The sequence below is a fragment of the Entamoeba dispar genome, genomic scaffold, assembly GCF_000209125.1.
Source record: "Entamoeba dispar SAW760 scf_1105229457799 genomic scaffold, whole genome shotgun sequence".
Taxonomy (NCBI): Eukaryota; Evosea; order Mastigamoebida; family Endamoebidae; genus Entamoeba; species Entamoeba dispar.
In genome coordinates this window covers 1-15,927 of record NW_001852873.1, presented here as the reverse complement: position 1 = coordinate 15,927, position 15,927 = coordinate 1, and the positions used below count along the sequence as shown (strand labels likewise).

The following is a 15,927-nucleotide window of genomic DNA, read 5'->3' as shown; positions in this document are numbered from 1 at the left end:
TCAATTTCACAACATTGATTGAATAGTGGTATATAAAGGAGTTTCATCTATAAAACCAACAAAAATATTAGATTGGAACATTTGGGAGATGGTAGTTCTCCATTCATTACAATGAACACAGTTTAATAACAACATGGTAATTTGGTTTTTCATTATTTTATTTTTAGCACATAATTGAATTGTTTTTATAATACAGTCAGAAGGAATTAATTTTCTTATTTGAATAAAGTAGATTGTAACAATTTCAATTAACTGAGGTATTTCTATTAATTTTTCTTGAATTAATTTAATATGAGAAGTAATTGTAAAACTTATTCCCATTTTTATTAATTTAATAACAATTTCTAATAACATATAATTATTTTTATTTACCGCTTCTTCAAATAATGTATCCATTTGATATTGATTTCTTATTTCTTTTAATTCAGTAACAAGTTTAATAATAACATTACCTATTAGTTGAATATTTTTTATTTGATCATTTGACCCTTCAAGGATATCAATAAATTCTTTTGTTATTTTCATTAATAATTCTCTGTCATGTTGAATTAATTCTTTTTGGTTAATAAGAGAGTTAATAAAATAAAGAACATTATTAATATCATCAACACTTCTTGTATTTTTTAAAATTATTAAAGCATCATTTATAAAATCTTTTGAATACCAAGTTGATGGAACAAGAAGACGTAATGCGGAGCTTTGGTGTTGAATCAAATCATGAAAATCAACAGTAAGTAAAAGTAATGGTTGTAATGCTGGGGATGAACAGTGAAGTAAAATAGGAAGAGAGTTAGGTAATAAATCAACAAATTGCAGAACTAATTGAGTTTGTTCAATTAAGAAGGATTCAATAAAAGAATCAGATAATAAATGAGTTGCAACTGAAATAGTCCAATTATCTATTTGATGAGAAGCAATATTATTTAATAACCATTCTGCATCTAATCTTAAAGAAGAAGGAGGAAGAGAAATAATAAATTGTGAAGTATATTGGTCAATAGATTTAAAATGATTTTTAAGGATAATAGAATGGTAAAGAGTATAAGGAATATTAGTTAGAAATTGAAACAATAATTCACCAGTTTCTGCATGTATCAAATCTTTATTTTCACTAATAAATTTAATCATTGAAATAAGTAAAGGATGTTGATGAATAATTTTTTCATTTCTCCAATAAAATAAAGTTTTAATAATATTATTCATATCATCAGAAGTAATAAATTCCCATGTTAATGTCATTAAACCATCAACCATTTTTTCATTACAGCAGTCTTGAGCAATTTTAAATCCAAGAGAACGTAAAGAAGGAATATTTGAATGAAGTAATAAATCAATTTCATCTTGGAGTTGTTGAGTAGCATTGGGAATAGTTAAAATATAATTAGGATAATCTTTTGCTTCATTAACATTTTTATCTTTTAAGGTAAGAAGTAATAAATGAATACAAGAAGGAGTTAATCTAACTGGTACATTTAACAATTTTAATTGGGTAAATAAATATAAACATTTATTTACTGATTCAATTGGAAGAGCATAGAATGTTAAAAATTTAGGAAGAAGAATTGATATTTCAGAATATTCAATAATTAAAGATTTAACTTGGCTATAAAGTGAGATAATTAAAACAATTAATTGACTCATTAAATCTATTTGAGTTGCTTTCCAATTAAAAGCCATTTCAAAATAAATTTTAAGAACATTACTTTTATAAATTAACGTAGTAGATTCTTCATTTTCTAAAGAAAGAACAGCACATAAATAATTTAATGATTCTAAAATAAAAGAGTTACAAGTATTAATCATTTTAGAAGAAGAAATAAGAACTAATAAAGGTTGTAAAATATCTAAAGCCATTTTAGAATGATCATCTCCTTTAATAATAAATTGAGTAAAAAATTGTAATTGAGAAGCTTTTAATGTTAATGAAGTTTCTTTATTAACTGAACATACTAAAAATGAAAAATATCCATTTGCCTCAATATCATTTGAATTACCATAAATTAAAATATTTCTAATTGGTGAAGCTTTAACTGCAATAGAAAATGTTGTATAAACATTTTGAAGTAATGGTTCATAAGTTTGTTGATTAATAAATAAAATAGAAGAATTGACAAAAGTTAAAGCATCTTTTTCAGAAATAGTGATATGAGGAATAATTGTAGAAATAACTTGTAATAAAATAGCAAATGATTGAATTGGAAGAATTTTAAAAAGAGGAAGAAGAAGAGGTAAAAGAGGAATAGAAATAGAAGAAAAGATAATAGGATTTTTAAAAAGAATATTTAAAAGAATTAAAGTTTCATGAAGAATTTTAATATCATTTTGTTTTAATAAATTTAAAATAATAATAATATTTTCTGATGAATGAATAATTTCATCTTTAACATTTTCATATTGAATAAATTCATTAATAGTAATAATTGATTGTAATGGATTTGTTTTTAAATTAACAAATAAAGTACATATAAATGATGTTTCAATATAATGACTAACAATCTCTCTATGATATTGAGCTGCAATTCTAAGTATTTTATAACATTTTACCATTAATTCATCATCTATTCTAGATAAAGAAATAATTCCATCAATAATTCCTCTACTTAATAAAACAATACTTGCTTCATCTCCAAATGTATTTAATAATACTTTACATAATTTTAATCCAATAACTTTTTTTTGTTTAACAGTATTAGTAATAAGAAGTTCTATTAAATCTGGATGGTTTTCAATTAACATTTCTGATAAATGATATTTAGAAGAATCTCCTGATTCAACAATATCTTTAAGAATAATTGTAGCAGTAAAATTACTATCATCTTCCTGTTTAATCGTTTTAAAAACAATTTCTAAAAAATCGTCATTAATACTAAGTTGAGAAAATAATGTTGGAAATGATTTAAATAATAAAATTATTTCAACAATTGCATTAGTATTTTCTTTATTTTGTCTATCTAATAACATTTCTAATTTAGGTAATAGTCCACCATTTAAATATGGTGCTATTGTTTTATTTGTTTTTGAATATGCAATTAATATTATTATAATTGATTGTGCATTATGTGAATCAAGTATTTGAATTGTTTCTTTCCATACATTATCACTTATTTTACATTTTGTACTTTCAATGCTACATGCAAAAAATCTATACATTACTTCTACTATTCTTTTTTCTTCTACTGATTCACAATATAATGTATTTAATAATTTTAACATTTCTTCACTTGCAAATTGTGTTAATATTCTTTCAATAAATTCTCCTTCTCTATTTTCTTTACTTTCTGTAAATTCTTTTCTATATTCTTTTAATTGGTAATTCTCATTTTCAACAAATTCATGTGCTTTTTCAAATACTTCTATAACTTCCCCAATAGTTTGATACTCTCCTTCTTTACTTCCTTTCATACATGACACAACAATACTTCCTAATAAAAACATAATTTTTCTATGATATTCTGTAAATTTTGCTAATTCATTAAATGCATTTCCATCAATCATATTTCTTACGTGAATATCTTTTTTAATAGCAAATATTATTATTTCTAATAATGTTAAATGAAATTCTTTAAATTTTAAAATATTCATTAGTGCTGGGATCATTCCTCCTTTAATCAAATCTTCTATTGTATATAATGAATCACTCCAATACATTAAAAATTCATTAAACGCTCGTACTTTTGCTTGATCATTACCATCATTAAAATATGTCCCTAATACTCCAATACATCCTTTTTGTGAGTTAATATGTTTCTCACATATCCAACAATATCTAGTTCTATTATCGATACAACTAGAACAAAAATATCGTTGACAACATTTACATTGTCCACGTCGTGCAAAAATAATTCCATATGACTTACAACAGGATGGGCAATAAGGTGTTGTATTAACTGGTTGTGGTGCCGCTTGGTAACAAAGATATTTCTGATTTGAATTTATTGACATAACAGAGAGTAATATTATTAAGATGAGAAACAATCTTAATTTCTAGATTTGATAAATGGATTTGAAATTTGATATACACTTAAAACTATCATTAAATCTTGTCATTAATTTACTAATAATAATTATTACTAAAAGTATAATATTTTATACTAAATATTAATTATAAAACTAAAAATCAAAATGCAAGAAACAATATTGGACTTACTCAATAAAAGTGATATTGAAAAACGTTGCATTGAAGAAGAGGGAACTGTACAATATTATATCAATCAATTAATTAACGTATTATTGATAGAAAAACAAATCACTGAAGAAGTAATGAAACTTCAAAAAGATTTAGAGGAATCAATTAAACAAACAGAAAAGGAAGAAAAAGAAATGTATAAAAACAAAGAGACATTTGTCAAAATTAATAATGAAAAAATTGCTTTAAAAGAAGAAATGGAACGAAGTAAAATAATGCTACAACTTGCTTTTAAACGAAACCAGATGCTTCAAAATGAAAAGAAAAGATTGAAGTCATTAACTCAGCCAAAGACTAATGAGAGTAATACAAAAAAATGGAAAAGCATTCGTAAAGAAGTAAAAGAAATAAGAAAAGGACTTGATGAACTTATTCAACTAGAAAAAGAAAAAAAGGTTAAAGAATTAAAAATAGTTAAATTTGAAGAACTTAAAGAAGAAAGAAAAAAAGAAATTGAAGACTTAAAAAAATTAAAGGAAAAACGATTACTAGAAAATCAAATAAAAGAAGAAAATGATAGTCAAAAATCAAGTAGTGAAAGTGAGTATACACCTAATCAACAAGACTCACTAAAAATGACACAACCCTTTGGTACTTCTGTTTTACGTCAAATAGAAAAAAATAATGTTATGGAAGAAGAAGAAATAGAAAAAATAAATAAAGATAATAATCAGGTTAACGAAGAAGATGCATTCTTTCATTCAGACCAAACAGCAAGTGAAGAAATTGAAATGGATAATGAAGAAAGTGAAAGTGATTCTACAACACCAACCAGTAACGACAGTGATTAATCCATACTATGTGATGATTATAATAAAATGAATTATATTTAAATTTAAAATCTCTCTTTTTCTTTTGTTCGATAAAAAAACTTATAATTTAATTTAGTATGACAAGATTAACTGAGAGTGATTTATTGCGTTTGCTTGAAGAAATGAAAATAAAATACGAAGAACTTTCAAGAGCCAAAAAAGAAATTGAAGACAACAGTATTGTTAATGACTTAAAAACAAAAGTAAAAAATTTGCTTATGATTATTAGTTATTTAGAAAAGAATCAAAATAATGGAAAAGATGAAATTTATAAAAGAGTTAAAGAGTTAGAGGAAGAAAACAAAGAGCTTAAAAACCAAATTTCAGGCTCAGCAGTCCAAATAAATTTAGTTAAAACAATGAAAAATCTTGAAGAATTACAAGAAGACTATAACACTCTTGTTGAATTAAATGAAGAAATGGAAGAAGAAAATAAACAGTTAAAGGAAGAAAATAAAGAACTTAAAGAACAACTTAATAAATACATAGAACAACAAGATAGCATTGAAGAATTAAAGAGATTGGTTGAGGTATCAACAAACAATTATAATGAAACACATCAGTTATTAGTAAATATACAAAATGAAAAGGATAACACTCAATCTGAAGATTTAATGTTAATCCAAAAGAGAACAGAAATGATTATTCATAATCAAAACGAAAGAAATAATGTGTTCTTTAAATGGAGTTGTTTTGAATATAATTACAACCATCAACCAATATCTAGAAATGGAATAACTAATACATTAAAATTTATGGTTAAAGAACAATACGGTGGATGGACAATTTCTTTTGAATATATACAAACACTTGGAAATATTATTGCTATATATTCCAATTCATGTCTAATTTTTCAACGACCATATTTATGCGGTTTATATAATGAATCAACAACTTTGTGGATTCAAGATAAAGGAACGTATTGTGTTGTTACAATAAATGATATAAATGAAGTAACTTCATATACTCCATTGATTCTTTAATAATTAAACTTATTTATTTTAAATTAGAAAATTCTAATAAAAAGTAAAACTTTTCAGACAAGACAATAAAATTTATAAAGTACATTTAAAAAGAAAAATAATAAAAAAGAAGAGTGGATATGATGATGAGGATACAAGAGTTATATAAAGAAATTTTTAAGAAATTTCGAGTTTATAAAATTGTGGCAAGAAAGTAAAAACATGTTTCATTTAGAATAAAAAAAATCCTTTTCTTAGCGTTTTAAGATTATCTATTAATTTTAAATAACATTTAATGGTTATTATTATTATATCAATTTTTATTTACTGTTGTTGGTCAGAAACAACAGAAATGACATGGTGTGATTCAAATGATAGAGGATTAATTCAATACATTAGTGTTACAAAAGGATTATGTGATTATACAGATAAAAATTGGCATGGAGTATTATTTTATTATTTTAATGATAGTGATTGTTTTGAGATATATAATATTTGTTGTTCTAAAGATGAGACTAGAGCAGATCTTAATAAGTTTCATTTAATTGATAATATTCAAGATGGTAGAAATACTAATAGAATCATTAGATTTAATTTTAAAGGAAGTCCACATGCAAGGGCATTTCATAATATTACAATTGAAGAGTATCATCCAAGGATTAATTTTGTAATTAATACTTATTATATTCTTCCTAAAAGTATTATCACTTTAACAGGAAGAGAAATTACTTATGAAGATTATCCATATTTTATTATAGCAGAATCAAGACCATTTACTATTAGAACTTCATTAGAAAATACATTAGAATATATTAATTTAAATTATACATGGGGATTTTCACCAGGAGTTTTTATAGAAGGACATATTGCAGTAAAATTAACAAATGAAACAATAAGAAATAATTGTCAATATAGGTATACATCAGATCAATATGTTATCAATAGAGGAGTTGATAATAATGATTTACAAGTGTTAGATATTTGTTATTCTTATGGTAGACATAGAATGGCTATTTGTGGAAAGAATGTACCAGTAACATATCAAGACTGTTCTTGTTCATATTCAAATTTTGAATATGAAAATTCAGCAATAGACTGTTCATTTTTAAGTAAATATTTATCATTTAAAATAAAACCAAATCAAGAATTTATTCCTTATGAGAGAGAATGGTCTACATTAATAACAACTGGTGTTGATAGTAAAATTACTATACCAAAAGATTCTTCAATGACATTTTTTGATGATGTTTATTTACCAGACACATCCTTAAGTATTGATGGTACATGTATATTTAAAGGAATTGTTCATATTGAAAAGAGTGATGTATTATATAATTTAGGTCATTTTCAAGCAACATTATTTAAATATGATTCTATTGATATTTCTAAAGATCCAGTACTTTTTATTGGAAAATGTAGTAGTAATTCAACAGAATGTAAAAAAGTACTTTCAAATAGTAATATAAAAGAAGTAAATTGTGGAGGAGTTTTAAATAGGTATTTATATAGTGCAAGTACATTAGAATGTAAATGTACACAAAAAGATTCTACACAATTTGAACAATCAGATTGTTCATATTTAACTGAAGGAAGACAAAATAGAATGAAATTAGTATTAGAATATAATTATAATAGTGGATTAACGAAAAAATATTGGAGTAGTATTTCAGGTAAAACATATGAAAATGGTGAATTAATTGAAAGTATTACATTAGAAGGAAATTCTATTATTGTTGAAAATGAATGTGATTTTAGAAATATTAAAGTAATAGAATTAAAAGGGTCCTTAAGATGTGGTGTATTATATCTAAGTAATACTACAAAAATTATTGGATTTGCTGGAAGTTCCTTAAGAACTTATTCTATTCAAATTGATAATATAGTTTCAAATATGAATAAAGAGGCATTAATAGTTATGGGAGATGGTGAATTTATTAGTGATGGAAGTATGAATAAAGTATTATCAAATAAACAAACAGAATGTTTTGAACTAGTTAGTTTTAATAATGAAGTATCAAAATCATTAGATGAATCTAGTGATGGAAAATATGTTTCGTTAGTTGTTGGTAAAATAATTCGTATTTGTCCAGAAGGGTATAATAAAGATGATAGACGTAAAATTATTTGTTCAATAGAAAATGGGATATTAGGTAATTTTAAATATCACCAATGCCCATGTGAAGGGAATGAATGTTATTATGACCTTGGTGAATGGAAAGAGATTAGTATTAGTTCTGAAAAGGAATATGATATGATCGATGGGAATATTATTGTTACTAACCCAAACGTGATATTTAATAATGTTAGAAGTATTTCTTCTATCCAAAGTAATATCATACCAACTATTCAATTAAATGGAAATAATGATATAATTTCTATTAAAATAAATACAAATAAAACAATGCATATTATAAGTAATCAAAATATTCATTTATCTGGAAATGCAGAAAGTGTTAGTATTAAAACAACAAAGAATAAAGGAAAGATTAATATTGTTGGAATGTATAATCAAATAGGAATTAATACAAGTTATACAACTATAATAACTGTTGAAAATGATAATTCTATTGCAAGTATGAATAGTCAAGGAGGATTTGATATTTCAAATAATAGTTTAATAGGAAATAATAAAGTAAGATATTCTATTGACGGAAGATGTAGAATAGGAAGAATGATTAATGAACGATTTATCTGTGATTCATGTGGAAAAGATGAAATAAAAGGAAGTTGTTTAGAAAATATAAATGTTGATAATTGTTTAACATATGGAATAACAGGAAGATGTATTGAATGTCAAGAGAAATATTATCTTAGTAGTAATATGATAGAAAATGAAATTAATCAAAAATGTATTTATTGTCTAGATAGTCATTGTAAAAGATGTTCAAAAGAAGAGTGTTATGAATGTGAAGAAGGATATTTATTAGAAAAAGGAATATGTAAATATCAAGATATAAATTGTAAATTTTATTCAAATGGATATTGTAAATTATGTAAAAATGGAGAATATGTTAATAATTTACAATATTGTTCTAAATGTGAAATAAGTAATTGTGAAGTATGTAAAACAAATGAACCAAAACAATGTGAGATATGTTCAAATGGTTATTATTTAAATAAGAGTTTATTGTGTGAAAAAATAAATGTAAATAATGAAACAGTAAATTCAGGAGCAATAAGTTGTTATGAAGGATATTACAATGATAATGGAATATGTAGAGAATGTAAAAATAATAATGAATATGGTAAAGAATGTCTAGGGTGTACGAATGAGAAATGTTATATTTGTGCAAATGAATATATTTTAAATAATAAACAATGTGAAAAAAATACAAATGAATATTGTGAAGTAATAAAAGATTCTAAATGTGTAAAATGTAAATATGGATATTATAATCCATCTTCATGTACAAAATGCCCAAAAGGATGTTTATCATGTTATGGAACAATAGAAAATGTTATATGTCTTGAGTGTGATAATCAAAATGATTTACCGTTATGGTTAATTGATGGTCAATGTAAAAGTCAAACTCAAATATTTTTATTAAATAATTCATTAAAAACAAAAGAATATCAAAATTTAGATAAATGTGATATTAATCAAAAAGGTATTTGTATTAGATGTTCTGATGGTTATTATGAATTTAAATCAAATTGTCTTCCTTGTAATTCAAATTGTTCAAGTTGTTTAAACACATCAATACAATGTTTGTCTTGTTCAGATCCTAATAAAATTTTAAGTAATTATGAATGTATTTCTGATGAAGAATTCTCTAAATCATGTAAACAACAAACATTAAGTAAAGTTGGATGTGCTATTTGTAATGATGGTTATTATAGAAAAGGAACATCATGTCCAAAATGTCCAAAAACAATGGAATTATGTGAGAGAGAAGATTTACCAATAAAATGTAATGATGGATATTTTATGTATCATTCTAAAGAATGTAGACCAAAAACTGAATTAACAAATTGTGTTACAATTGATTCAACAGGTTGTAGTAAATGTTTAGATGGTTATTATGTTTATGATTCTTATTGTTTTAGTTGTCCAGATAATTGTTATTCATGTAGTAATAGTAATAAATGTAAATTATGTTTTGATGGATTTGTATTAAATGGATTAAATTGTTTGTCTTATAAAACAATAGAACATTGTGAATCTTCTTCAAACAATGTTTGTACTTCATGTTCAATAGGTTTTACAATTAAAGGAAATATTTGTAAAAGAAAGTCTATGTGGTGGATAAGTTTAATTGTTATTCCAATATTCATATTAATAGTTATTATGATTTATTTCATACTTACTTTAATTTCAAAAAAAATAATTAGACTAAAACAAGATAATACTTTAAATCTAAAAGATTTATTCTCCTCAGAACATTTTCAAGAAGTTCTTCCAGGTATATTAGTAACAAACAATAAATTTACATTAGTTGGTGATGAATATATTCCAGTGAATGAAACTACTACCTTAAAATTAATAATTGCTAATCATGGCAAACATAAAGTTAAGATTCAATCATCTCATATCCCTTCTAAAAAATATCAATTTACTATTCAACCAAATTTAGTCTTTTTAAGACAAAACAAAGCTATAGAAGTTACTATGGAGATTACACCTATTTGTTCTACTACTATCTCTCAACAAATTAGATTTTCTGTATATAGTTTCAAATTTAATAAAGAAATGGATTTTTTTGTGGATATTAATATTGAAACTGAACAGACATGTATATTAGATCCAGATGAACTCATTCAAAAGAAAAAAATTGGAGAAGGAACTTTTGGAGTTGTTTATAAAGGTGAGTTTAAAGGAAATAGTGTTGCTATTAAAAGAATGAAACCAAAAATTAATGACAGTAGTTCTGAAATAGAATTTAGAAAAGAAGTAGAAATGTTAGAAAAATTTAGATGTAATTATATTATTCATTTCTATGGAGCAGTAATAATTCAAGACAATAGATGTGTGGTTACTGAATATGCAAAATATGGATCAGTACAAAAAATGATTGAATCAAAACCATCAAAATCATTTTCTAAAAATATTAAAATAAAAATGTTATTAGATGTTGCTAGAGGAATAGAATATCTTCACAACAATGGTATTCTTCATCGTGATATTAAACCTGATAATATGTTAGTCACTTCCCTTGATAATGATATTCCTGTTAATGCTAAACTCACTGATTTTGGAAGTGCTAGAAATATAAATTCATTAATGACAAATATGACATTTACAAAAGGTGTTGGAACACCTTCTTTTATGGCTCCTGAAATATTAAAACGGAAAAAATATAAAACAGCTGCTGATATTTATTCATTTGCTATTAGTATTTATTCTGTTATGACATGGGAAGATCCTTATCCTAAACAAGAATTTGAATATCCTTGGGTTATTGCTACTTTTGTAGCTTCTGGTCATCGAAGACCACAAAACAATTTACCTGATAATGTTTATAAACTTATTTGTGAATGTTGGTGCGATGAACCAACTAATAGACTAAAGATAGAACAAATAATTAAAGAGCTTGAAATTATTCGAAAATCCTTTCAATCAAAACATCATTAATTTTTTGTTATTTCTTTTTTTTTTTTTGATTTTTAATATTTTAACATTTAAAAAAACAAAAAATTAGAACACTAATAATAGAACTAAAGTTTATTTGTTGAACATCTTAAAATTATCAAAAAATAAATGAAAGTATTAAAATACATATTCAACATTTTGTTAATGATTTGTGGTGTCTGTTTTGTTGCTTTGAGTGGGTATTATATTTATGAACTTTCATTTTCTATTCGAGAAGGAGAACAAATATTTAATCTTATTATTAATGCATTAGCAATTTTAGTACTTAATTTCTTAATGATTACAATGTGGCTTGCGTGTGTCTTTTCAAATCGAAAAATGTTTCTTAATGTTTGTCTGATTTCTTTTCAATAATTCGTTTCATCGGAAATATTTTTTTGTTTCTTATGAAAAAGATGATTTTTTATTTTAAATCAAAAAGACACTTATGTTTAAAGGTATTTATCATATCAGGAACTTCTGCTGTGATTACTATTATTCAGTTCGCTCTTAGCATCGCTTTAAGATCAAGTTGTAATGATACTGACTATAATGGTTATAAAGCTTTTTGTAATACATTTGTCAATTTCTCTTGGATAGCTCCAGTCATTATCACTTTTGTATTGGATGTATTAACTGCTATTTTTTCAATTATCCGTTTCGCTTTCTACAGAAAGTGGGAGTGGGATTAAGTCCATTAGTTTTTGTTTTTTCGTTATTTTGTGTAATTAAAGATTCAGAAATTATTGTACACTGAATTAAATTAAAATGATACGTTATATGTCTAAGTTAATTGTTCAAATAATACTTTATAAACAAAGAATAAAACAAAGCTACATTTCTTTCTAATAACTTTTATTTGAATCATATAAATTTATTACTTTATTTTCTTTGAAAACATTATAAAAGAAAAACATACTTCTCTCGAAGAAGAGTTACTACTGAAAACCTTAGAAATAAGCGTGTTTATGAGATGAGAAAATCGTGCATGGAACAAAGTACAATAAAGGATTAAAGGATAAATTTAACATTAAAAGATATAACAAAAGTATTTCTTATTTAAAATATTCATTGTCAAAAAAGGAGTTATGACTTTTGTAATTAACCTTTTAAGATTTTCAAAATTTCTTTTATTATTTACTCTCTTTTCCTGTAGTCATTTTCACCTTTTTTGATACCAGTTATTTTAATTAAGGTATTGACTCTATCGACACCACCTTCAGACGGTCTTTTTCTAGTAGTTGTTTTCATTTATTTTCTTCATCTTTTAATAGTTAATGTTTAATTATCTTTTTCACAACATTGATTCATCATTATTTGTTTATGAAATTCCTTCTTTTTTAGTTTATTAACTCTTTCATTCTAATTATTGAAAATAATAAAGGTATATAGAAAATGAAGAAAAGTGGTGCTGTGCATAGAAATGAGAAAGTACAAGATTATTATATAATTAATGATATAATAATGTGATAAGTATGAAAAATATAGAATATAAAGAAATAATAATAAAATTAAATAATATAATGAAATAGTTTAAATATTAATAATAAATTATAATGAAATTAATAATGAAATAGTTAAATATAATAATAATAATATAATAAATAATAAAATTAAAATAATAATTTATTTTTATTTATATTATTATTTTATTTTATTTATTTTCTCTTATTCTTATTATTATTATCTTCTCTTATATTCTTTATCTTTATTCTCTTTATCCTTTATATTCTTTCTTTAATATTATCTTCATTGTTTAATTATTACATCATCACTTTTTATTTGATTAAATATTAATTGATATATATTTCATTTATATTAACATTTTATTTATTATTTTATATTTATAATCATAATAAAGAAATGTATTTAATTAATGATATCACCTTTATTATTATTATTATTATTATTATTATTATTATTATTATTATTATTATTATTTCTAATATCTATTCATTATTTCTTAATATTATCATATTTAATTATAATATTTCAAATATATTTATTTTAAATTAAATAGAATTATATCATAATAATAATATAATTCATTATATGAATAAGTGATATATTAATATTTAAATTCATCATTACAATCACTTTTAGTTATGATAAAAATATAAACAATAATCTAAATTAAATAATGATAGAATTTGATTACATTAAATTAAATAAATAATTATCATTTAAATTAAAATAAAAATGAAATAGAAATATAATAAATAATATCAAATGAATAAATAATATATAAATGAACATATTCAATTTTATTTAATAAAATAACTGATTAATGATAATGTTCATTCTTAAAATAATTATTGACATTATCATTTATTCAATAATAAATGATAATTTAATACATTTTTATTTATTTAAAACATTTAAAACATATTGGATTCGAAGGTAGCACGTCAGAGACACCACACAGAACCCTAAAATATTTCCATCCTTCGATTCCCCCCAGTCATGGACTGGTTATGGCGTTGCGTTTGGTTAGAAAAACGTCTTACCTGGTACTGCAAGAATAGCAGTGTTTATTATGTACAATGACAGAATATCATTGACAATAAACGAATGGGTATTTATAAAGATGTTATTATTACTTGTTAGAATACAAGTATAATTGATAATATAAGAAAGATTAACAAAAGAAAAGGGTCAAGTGGTTGAGGCTAAAAGAATATTAGCCCAAAGCAATACAGTGGTAATTATATACTCTCCTTAAAATAAGAAAATAAAAAAGAAGAAGTCTAAACCCAAAGAAGAAGAAATTTAAACCCAAAGAAGAAGAAATTTAAACCCATCGAAATTAAAAAGAAATTAAATAATGAATATTTAAATAAGGGATGTCTAAAATACACTATTCCACATCAAAAATGAGAAAAGAAAATTCTCACCGTTCAACAACTAGAAGCAAAGAATAAGGCAATAGTTGAAGAACAAATACTTTTAAGCTCAGGGACGGGATTAGTCTCCCCTGAGCAAGGAACAATAGAAGATATTTCTATTAATACTTAATTAACTACTTTTTATTTAATAACATTATTTAATTTAACGTTATATATCACATTTAATAAATTTGTTATTTTATTTAATCTCATATTTATTATTAAGTTCTTTTTCTTTTATTTTATTATCTTTTATAATACTTTACAATATTTTTTTTTTCAATTAAAAAATAAAATGAAATGATTACATTCATTATTCTTTTATTTCATATTCTTTTATTCTTTTTATGATTATTTGATATTATGTGTTATAAATTTATTATTATTTTTTGATTTTCATTTAATCTATTTTGTCATGTAAATTAAATCATTTTTTGGTAATATCGTTAATTGATGAAAATATGAGGTGTTAATACTTTTTTATTTTCATCATTTATTCTTATGGAGATTTTAATTCAACAGTTACTCTCATATCATTCTGATTATATACTGAGACAATACTAAATTGTTTAAAAGATAAATCAATTAATACAAGAGTAGTATTTGAATCGGCAACGAAAAAAGCAAATAAGAGAAAAAGGAAGAGAAAGAATGATATAAAAGAAAAAAGTGAAATTAAGAAGTAAAAGAAGATGAAAAGAATAAAAGTAGAATGTTGAGATTATAAAATGAAAGAAGATAAAAATGAATAATTCAAAAAGTGATAATAATGATGAAAATAATGATGAATAATGGATGTATTTTTTATTATAGAAATTTGAAATATGCAATAAAAAAGTGTTTAATTTATTGATGCAAATTATTTAACATTATTTTATTTATGCAATTTATTTTATTCATTTTTATTTTTATAATTTTTATTTATATGTATTATTTATTATCTTTTTTTCTTTTTAATATATTGATTATTTTAATTTATTATTTATTATTATTTTATTTATTTTTCTCTATTCTTTTATTTGTTCATTTTTATTATATTTATGAAATATTTCATTATTATAAAATAATTTTATTGTTTAATTATTTAAATGATTTATATTAAAATGAATTTATTTTATATTTTAATAAATTCTTTAATATTATCATTTTATATTATTATTATTATCTTTATTCTTTCATATTTTTATTACTATTATATTATTATTATTATATTTTTCATTTCTTATTTTATTTTAATTTATTATTAATATTATTTATATTTCTTTTCTTTCTTATTCTTCTTCTTTATTCTTATTATTTCTTTATTTCTTATTTTTCTATTTTATTTATTTTCATTTGATTCATATTTTCATTTCTTGTTTTCTTGTTTTGATTATTTTGATTTGATTTAATTTTAATTTTTAATATTATTATATTTTTGATTATTAATATTTATTTATCATTTATTTATTATTTGTTTTTATTATTATCATTTGATTTATATTTATTATTTATTTCTTTTATTATCTTCTTC

General features: G+C 22.7%; 4 protein-coding genes across 4 annotated transcripts, besides 31 other annotated features; 3 read left to right on the top strand and 1 right to left on the bottom strand.

The window, feature by feature from the left end:
- Positions 1-6: 6 nt before the first annotated feature.
- On the bottom strand, positions 7-3,942 carry EDI_154020 (uncharacterized protein; the record flags this gene model as incomplete). Its single annotated transcript, XM_001733767.1, has 1 exon — positions 7-3,942. The coding sequence occupies one exon, from the start codon at positions 3,940-3,942 to the stop codon at positions 7-9; it is 3,936 nt and encodes a 1,311-aa protein (XP_001733819.1).
- Positions 320-371: a sequence feature (AT_rich).
- Positions 1,173-1,200: a sequence feature (AT_rich).
- Positions 2,209-2,256: a microsatellite.
- Positions 2,308-2,357: a sequence feature (AT_rich).
- Positions 2,895-2,915: a sequence feature (AT_rich).
- Positions 3,526-3,579: a sequence feature (AT_rich).
- Positions 3,943-4,045: 103 nt separating the features above from the next.
- Positions 4,046-4,118: a sequence feature (AT_rich).
- A 4-nt stretch (positions 4,119-4,122) lies between these two features.
- On the top strand, positions 4,123-4,977 carry EDI_154010 (uncharacterized protein; the record flags this gene model as incomplete). Its single annotated transcript, XM_001733766.1, has 1 exon — positions 4,123-4,977. The coding sequence occupies one exon, from the start codon at positions 4,123-4,125 to the stop codon at positions 4,975-4,977; it is 855 nt and encodes a 284-aa protein (XP_001733818.1).
- Positions 4,978-4,993: 16 nt separating this feature from the next.
- Positions 4,994-5,028: a sequence feature (AT_rich).
- A 47-nt stretch (positions 5,029-5,075) lies between these two features.
- EDI_154000 (uncharacterized protein) lies at positions 5,076-5,981 on the top strand (the record flags this gene model as incomplete). Its single annotated transcript, XM_001733765.1, has 1 exon — positions 5,076-5,981. One exon carries the CDS (start codon positions 5,076-5,078, stop codon positions 5,979-5,981), a length of 906 nt encoding a protein of 301 aa, XP_001733817.1.
- Positions 5,977-6,024: a sequence feature (AT_rich).
- Positions 6,025-6,045: 21 nt separating this feature from the next.
- Positions 6,046-6,089: a sequence feature (AT_rich).
- A 144-nt stretch (positions 6,090-6,233) lies between these two features.
- Positions 6,234-6,287: a sequence feature (AT_rich).
- Positions 6,256-11,532, top strand: EDI_153990 (protein serine/threonine kinase, putative; the record flags this gene model as incomplete). The annotated part of the gene is made up of 1 exon (XM_001733764.1): positions 6,256-11,532. The coding sequence occupies one exon, from the start codon at positions 6,256-6,258 to the stop codon at positions 11,530-11,532; it is 5,277 nt and encodes a 1,758-aa protein (XP_001733816.1).
- Positions 6,767-6,787: a sequence feature (AT_rich).
- Positions 9,494-9,523: a sequence feature (AT_rich).
- Positions 11,001-11,021: a sequence feature (AT_rich).
- Positions 11,528-11,598: a sequence feature (AT_rich).
- Positions 11,599-12,967: 1,369 nt separating this feature from the next.
- Positions 12,968-12,995: a sequence feature (AT_rich).
- A 32-nt stretch (positions 12,996-13,027) lies between these two features.
- Positions 13,028-13,155: a microsatellite.
- Positions 13,156-13,159: 4 nt separating this feature from the next.
- Positions 13,160-13,214: a microsatellite.
- Positions 13,215-13,377: a microsatellite.
- A 40-nt stretch (positions 13,378-13,417) lies between these two features.
- Positions 13,418-13,470: a microsatellite.
- A 29-nt stretch (positions 13,471-13,499) lies between these two features.
- Positions 13,500-13,583: a microsatellite.
- A 70-nt stretch (positions 13,584-13,653) lies between these two features.
- Positions 13,654-13,807: a microsatellite.
- Positions 13,808-13,832: 25 nt separating this feature from the next.
- Positions 13,833-13,913: a sequence feature (AT_rich).
- A 7-nt stretch (positions 13,914-13,920) lies between these two features.
- Positions 13,921-14,559: a repeat region.
- Positions 14,560-14,608: 49 nt separating this feature from the next.
- Positions 14,609-14,693: a microsatellite.
- A 30-nt stretch (positions 14,694-14,723) lies between these two features.
- Positions 14,724-14,828: a microsatellite.
- Positions 14,829-15,031: 203 nt separating this feature from the next.
- Positions 15,032-15,203: a microsatellite.
- A 106-nt stretch (positions 15,204-15,309) lies between these two features.
- Positions 15,310-15,448: a microsatellite.
- Positions 15,449-15,557: a sequence feature (AT_rich).
- Positions 15,558-15,560: 3 nt separating this feature from the next.
- Positions 15,561-15,741: a microsatellite.
- A 1-nt stretch (position 15,742) lies between these two features.
- Positions 15,743-15,923: a microsatellite.
- Between the last annotated feature and the right edge of the window lie 4 nt (positions 15,924-15,927).